At 41.3% G+C, this 6,905-nt stretch overlaps 1 protein-coding gene across 2 annotated transcripts; it reads left to right on the forward strand.

The window, feature by feature from the left end:
• Positions 1 to 464: 464 nt before the first annotated feature.
• nptx2b (neuronal pentraxin IIb) lies at positions 465 to 6,385 on the forward strand (the record flags this gene model as incomplete). 2 transcript variants are annotated; one of them, XM_014019297.1, is given in 4 exon segments in its annotated part: positions 465 to 1,057; positions 2,757 to 2,967; positions 4,643 to 4,887; positions 6,206 to 6,385. In XM_014019297.1, coding segments are annotated over 4 exon segments (1,065 nt in total), but the record flags the coding sequence as incomplete, so codon positions are not given.
• Positions 6,386 to 6,905: the final 520 nt, after the last annotated feature.

A 6,905-nucleotide genomic window follows, 5' to 3' on the forward strand; every position in this document is an offset into this window, starting at 1 on the left:
TGAAGAGTTGAGTCATGTGTTTGTTTGTTTGTTTGTTTGTTTGTTTGTTTGTTTGTTTGTTTGTTTGTTTGTTTGTTTGTTTGTTTTGTTTGTTTGTTCCGGTAACATTTGTGTCTCCTTTTTTTTTTCTTTTTAATTTTTTTCAACTAACGTTAAAAGTTCAGCTTCTCAGCCAAACACAACGAAGCCACTCAGCACCCATAACCCAAAATAAACAACGTCTCTCCAATTAAATCCATAAACTAAACAAGCAAACGATTGTTTGCGCAAACTGCCCCGTGACGTCAGCCATCCCCAGCCAATCAGCGCGCCTTCGCAGACACCTTTTTTTGGTAATCCGCTTTGGCGAAGCGGAGCTGTCCGTTCAGCACCATAGTGCGCGCGCTCTTCGCGCCAGAAATAGTCCCGTTAGAACAAGCGGCTTTGACCGGATTTGCGGTGACAGACTCACACTTGATCGGATTGTCTTATTCTTTGCTGCCTGGTCAACATGGCGCAACCGTGAGGAAGCAGCTTAGCCTGTTTTAGGACAGTGGTGCGGGGGGGGGAGACACTTTTACGCACTGAATTTTGGAGGTCAGGGTTCAGCGTTTCTTTCTTTTTTTTTTTTCTCCCCTAAACGCTCGATATGTTTCTCCTCCTGTGCGGAGTTTTGTGTTTTTGCGCTCTTGGCTGCGGCCAGCCGGATGACGGGAAGCGCTACATCTGCCGGGCGATCCCCATCAGCGGCGACGCCAGCTGCCCCGTGACATTACTCCCGGACCTAAACACGGGGGGTCAGGAAGAGGAGCTCAGGAACACCGTCATGCAGCTGCGGGAGACGATTGTGCAGCAGAAGGACACCATCTCCAAGCAGCAGAGCACCATCAACGAGCTGACCACCAAGCTGTCCCTGTGCGCCTCAGCCACCAACGACAGGAAGTACGGGAATAAAGGCGCTTCGTGGGGGAAGGACAAGCAGAACACGATGGGGGACGTCCCCACCGATCCGAACGATTCCATCGACAGCCTCGGGAAAACCATGCAGGGGCTCAAGGAGCGACTGGAGAACCTGGAGGTAAGGGGGTGCCATCATGCTGCGCCAAGCTGAACCAGGACGCAGCCCTGCGCGTAAAAGCAGAGTGGGGATTCTGGGAACGGGTTTTCTGGATCAGGGCAAAATGTTGTGTCACTGCTGAGGGGGTGATTTGTTCCCGTGGAGATCAAGTAAAGCTTTCTGTGTGCATAAGCAGTCAGCTAACTATAGTGGCTCAATGGCTTTGAGGTGAATGCTCCTTCTTTGACACAGTTCTTTATTTTTCGTTCTTTCGATTTTAAATCCGCTAATCTCACTTTAAACCAAGATATTCTTCTGGGATGAACGGTGAAAGGTGACGACGTGATAACCGTTTTGGTCAAATCTTGATGCAGGAGCTCAAACTAAATTTCTATTTCTCGCGTGATTTGTCAGCGCTCACAGAATGCGTTGGGAATGACTCTCAGCTACTACCACAACTCATTTGATTTTAGTTCAAATTTTGTGAAAATTACTGCACTGTGGTCCATTTTGTGTTTTCTGAGTTCGATGAGCAGTGTCAGCCATCTTGAATCGGATTGATCTCAAAAGTTAATCAGTTGTCGAAGCACATTCAAACATTTGTTTCTGAGCGTTTCGATAAAATCTGTTGATGGGTTCATGAGATATGTTGCTAACAGACAGAGTTCTCTCCGGTTAATGTCAAAGTTTTTAACAGATATTGTGCAATTTGTAGTACTTGGCAATATAAGTGTTGGGGTACACTTTCAGCTACTGCAAAACCTAATTTTTAAATGAAATATGTAACATTAACTGAGACTCTAACCTTTTATATTCGCTCAGTTTGATTAGCTGTGGCAGCAACCTTAAATCCAACTGACTCCAAAAGTGAGAGAGTTGTAGATTTATGTTGAATAATTGCATTTGGAGAGTTTTGTTAAAATTCATTCAACGGTTCATGAGATATTTTGCAAAAGACACTGTCACACTAGACAACTTATGCCAACTTATGAAACATTTTTGTCCAAATAGCCAATAAAAGTCATATATTTGATCAATTTGCTTGAATAACATTATTTACATGCCGAAAAGAAGCTTCCTGTTGATTTTTTTCAGTTCCATCTTCAGTGTAGATGTCTTTAAAATGTTCATAAGTTGGCATAAGTTGTCTAGTGTGACAGGGCCTTACAGACAGAGCACACTGTAAAAAATGAAATGTTGGATTTACTTAACCATGTTATGTTACCTGGTTCCACTTAACTGAGTTGAGTAAATTCAAAGCAATATACCAGTTTTTTAGCCAAAGAACACGAGTATGTTGCTTTGAATTTACTCAACTCAGTTAAGTGGAACCAGGTAACATTACATGGTTAAGTAAATCCAACATTTCATTAGGAGTTGTTGCCAAAGTTAAAAGCTAAGATTTTACGTAATTTGTTACTGCTTTGAGTATTAGTTGGGAATGACTCTCATCTACTGCTACAGCAAATTTTAGTTCAATACCTGTAAATGTGTCTGAGTCATAGTCATCTATGTAAATATTGGCAAAAACCTWTTAAAGAACATTGTTATAACAGTGCATCATTAGAAAAGCCCTAACCTTGCCCGATGAAGCAGAAGTTGTTCACCAGTGATGTAAGACATCACTTTAAGCCGTTCAGGTGTTCAGTACTCGGTGATCATCTTTCTTCACTTCCTGTTCATGCTCTCCTTGCCTGTGCTTCCCGCACAGCAACAGCAGGTGAGGGCCAACATATCAGGGGCCTCGTTCCCCAGCGAGCTGCGCGACCTGCTGCAGCGGCGGCTCGGGGARCTGGAGAAGCAGCTCCTGAAGAAGGTCAGCAACCTGGAGGAGGAAAAGAGTTTGCTGTCCAACGCCACGGCTGCCTACAGGCTGAAGACGGAGAGCACGCTGAACGCCCTGGTGGAGAGGATCAACGAGCTGGAGAAAGGTAAACGGAGGACGCTGCGCCGTCCGACACCTGCCGTGGCAAGTCACTTCTGCTCTGGGATAAAGAAAATAAACCCAAAACACAGAGACAGGATGACTACGTGGCACAAAGGGAAAGACAAAAGTTGTGTGTCATTCTGTGGAACAGCAATCATTTTATTTTTGAGTCGTACCCACTTCTGTGTTTGAGGTGGATCTGCTCTAGCAGCTGTCTTAAACTAGATCTAAAAGTAAATCAGCTGTAGCTCTATATCCAATAATAACACTCTGAAAGTTTCATTCAAATCTAGTTTGTTCGATATTTTGTTAAAGGGGCAATATTATGTGTTTCTCAGGCATACATTTAAACACTATACATTAATAAAGTATCTATGTCCCCTTTAATTGTTATCAAAAAGGTTTTTAAGTTTAAATAGTAAATAAACTTTTCTCATCACTTCCTTTTCTAAACACCTTGAAATTGGCCTCTGTCTCTTTAAGAACCTTCTTCMTCTTCTGTCCCGTCTTTCGGTGCGGGGGCGTTGTGCGCGCGGGTCGGGTGGGGTGGGGTATTGCAAGTCGTTGGGGCCATAAATCGAGCGTTTATTTACGTGCAAATCCTAACGCGCGGTGGCGTTACGCGCGAACGCGCGGTTGGTTAGGGTTAGGGTTAGGGTAGAAAGCGCCACCGCACGTTATTTAATGCCACCGCGCGTGGCGCCACCGCGTGTTCGCACGTTATTTACGGCACCGCGCGTTCGGATTTGCACGTAAATATATGTCCGATTTATGACCCCAACGGCTTGCCATAGTGGGGGGCGGGGGGTTCGCGCAGTTTATGATGCAGTTTACTTGGCATCWGAAAATACATTTCCTAAAAGGTATTTTGAATCTGAAAAGAGCTTCACTGAGTGAGACGTAGTGTTAAGAGCAGCAGACAGTTTAAGTTTCACTTTCACTTTGCTCTGTTAATGCCGAGAGCCTGCAGGGGTTGTGCTCCGTGATGAGGAAGTTTGGCTTAAAGACACGTCCCAGGGGGCGTTTCTGGTACCAAAAGGCGTTTCTGGTCCCCACCTGTCGTTTTGCTCCTCTGCATGGCTTCCTAAAAACGCTGCAGGATTTCTCAACCATGCATGAATGAGCTTTGAGCATGTTTTTTTATGAGAGTATAACATTATAACATGATAATATAAAACTCAAAAAGTTGATTTTACATGATATTGCCCCTTTAACAGACAAACATGGTTGATTCCGATGTTAAAGGCAAAGATTAAAACAAATATATTATGTGTAGTAAATTCAAAGGATGTGTTAGGGATCAGTCTACTACCACACTAAATTTAAACTTATTTGTAAAACYATCTGAGATTTTTTTGCACTTGCTAAAGTCATTTAGTTGTGGTGCTAAGTTGAATTGGGTCAACTCTAAAAGAYATTTAGTTGTAGATGTGCAACTCATGGTTACGTTCTGAGAGTTTTGTTGAAATTAAGTTAGTGGTTCATGAATATTTTGCTGACACAGAGACACACAAACACACACTCAGACAAAAACATTATTAAATGAGTAAAAATTACTTTTCTTTGTTTAATGAAAACAATTCAAGGCTCYTTGAGTACATTTATTATAGGTATAAAAGGTAATTTCATTTACTTTGTACTCATTTTTTAACTGTCTTGTTTCCTGTTGTTTATGTCAGGAGGAGGAGATTTTAAGTCCCCCGAGCAGTTTAAGCTGTCCCTCCCCCAGCGGACCAACTACCTGTTCGGCCGCATCACCAAGAGCCTGCCGGAGATGTACGCCTTCACCCTGTGCATGTGGATCAAGGCCAGCGCCGGCCCTGGGATCGGAACCCCCTTCTCTTATGGTGTTCCGGGACAAGCCAACGAGATTGTGCTGATAGAGTGGGGYAATAACCCCATTGAGCTGCTCATTAATGACAAGGTAACATATTAAAGTGTCGTGGTTCGTTTTTATAAGCTAATTATTTCAGAATTTAAAAAGAACAACTGCAATTTCTATGAAAATGTGACATGAATGCCAAAAGACTTTTGACATATTTGTCAAAACTGAAAGGAGAAAACCATGAATGTGAAAAATAGCAAAAAGGAAGCTAAAAATCAGCCGAAGCAAAAGACTAGTTCAAAGCTAAAAGTTGCTAAATTTTTGCTAAAAGTAAAAAAATGTGAAGTAAAAGCTACAAAAGACTAGCTAAAAGTAGCAGAAGCAGAGCTAGAAGTAGTAGAACAGTGGCTAAAAGCAAAAGTCTAGCTAAAAAGTCAAAGTAGCGAAATGCACACATAAGGCTTGCAAAAAACTAAACATTGCAGAACCATAACTTAAAGTAGTAAAAGGTAAGACGTTTTTAGACCAAATATTACAGATTTGAACAAATACGCACAAAAACATCAAAATTAGCACAGAAACAGTACTATGTAACATTTTAGGCACATTCTAGAATGTTTATCAGCTAAAAAAAGTTAGAGCTAAATGTAGCAACATGGTATCCTGAAACCAAAAGTCTCTAAATATTTGCYAACAATAGAAAATTGCTAGAAAAGATAGCTAAAAGCTAAAAGCAACGAAGCAGTAGTTAAAAGCAATAAGTCTAGCCAAACTTAAAAGCAGCTGAACATAAGCTCAATGCTAAAGGCAGAAAAAGCTAAACTTAAAGAAGCCAAAAAACTGTCAATAAACGGAAGTAGCAAGCAACAAGCTAAAAGCTATTAGTAACAAAGCACTAGCTAAAATTCACGCACTGCTAGCTAAAAGCTAAAGAAGAGTAGCTAAAGGTAGCAAAGGTTGAGCTAAAGCTAAAAGTAGCAAAAGGCTCGCTAAAATGACACAAAAATCTAGCTAAAACTGTAACAGAAAGACAAGAAAAGCTGTTAGATGAAAAATGCCAAAGGCTTAAAGCAGCAGAATGATAGCTAAAAGCAGCACAAAAAGACAAAAATTAAGCTTTTTTTAAGCAGAATCTAACAGGATGTTTTTGAAGAAATTGTAAAGCTCTCAATGTATTTCTATGGGGATAATTCTAATTAAAGTTTAATATTTTAGAAAAGTATAAAAGGTTAAAGTAAATCACAGAATGAGTTAAATGTTTTGATRTATGAATGGCTAACATAGAAAAAAGGTGTTTTTGCCAAAAAATATTACAATCAGGAAAACAACAATGTGAATACAAATCTGTGTGAATCAGCATTCACACGATGAAATAATCCTAAGCACTCTCAGGATTAATATAGGATTTTGGCTGTAGGTTGCCCAGCTGCCACTGGAGGTGCGTGATGGTAAGTGGCACCACATCTGCATCTCCTGGACCACCCGAGATGGCCAGTGGGACGCTTATCAGGACGGGGTGAAGCTGGGAACCGGTGACAACCTCGCAGCTTGGCATCCCATCAAACCTGGAGGAGTCATCATCCTGGGGCAGGAGCAGGTAAAAATACACAGCTAACTGTGTGTGCGCGCCGTCACGCTAGCTCCTTTAATGGGCTTTAATAAGGCAGCACCTTTTCTGTGCTTTGTAAAGACAGCATAMAAAACAGCCACATAATCATCCGTCTGGTGCAACATGTTCACATTATCTTAAAGTGTAATGTCAAGTAGTCCTGGTAATAGGATGTGCTGCTAAAGAGGCGTCCTTACAAACTGCAGGAGGAAAATGAGAAGTCGATTTCATAATGGGCACAYGTAAAAACAAACATATGAATCATTCTGTTTTTTTTTTTTCAGGTCTCAATGATTATATCACAGAGAACTTTGGTGATTTTTTAAAAACAAGACTTGGGTGCACAAGTTTGAATTTATTGTGGATTTTCTCTAATCTGAACAGGTTCAAATATACATACACTCCCACTAATATTTCAACCACATATTTTACGTATCCATTAACAGGCTTCAGGCATAATTATAGCTGGATGTTTGACCAGTGTTTTTGGCAGGATCCAGTTCAGTCA

This window comes from Austrofundulus limnaeus, unplaced genomic scaffold (assembly GCF_001266775.1).
Source record: "Austrofundulus limnaeus strain Quisiro unplaced genomic scaffold, Austrofundulus_limnaeus-1.0 Scaffold215, whole genome shotgun sequence".
Taxonomy (NCBI): domain Eukaryota; kingdom Metazoa; phylum Chordata; class Actinopteri; order Cyprinodontiformes; family Rivulidae; genus Austrofundulus; species Austrofundulus limnaeus.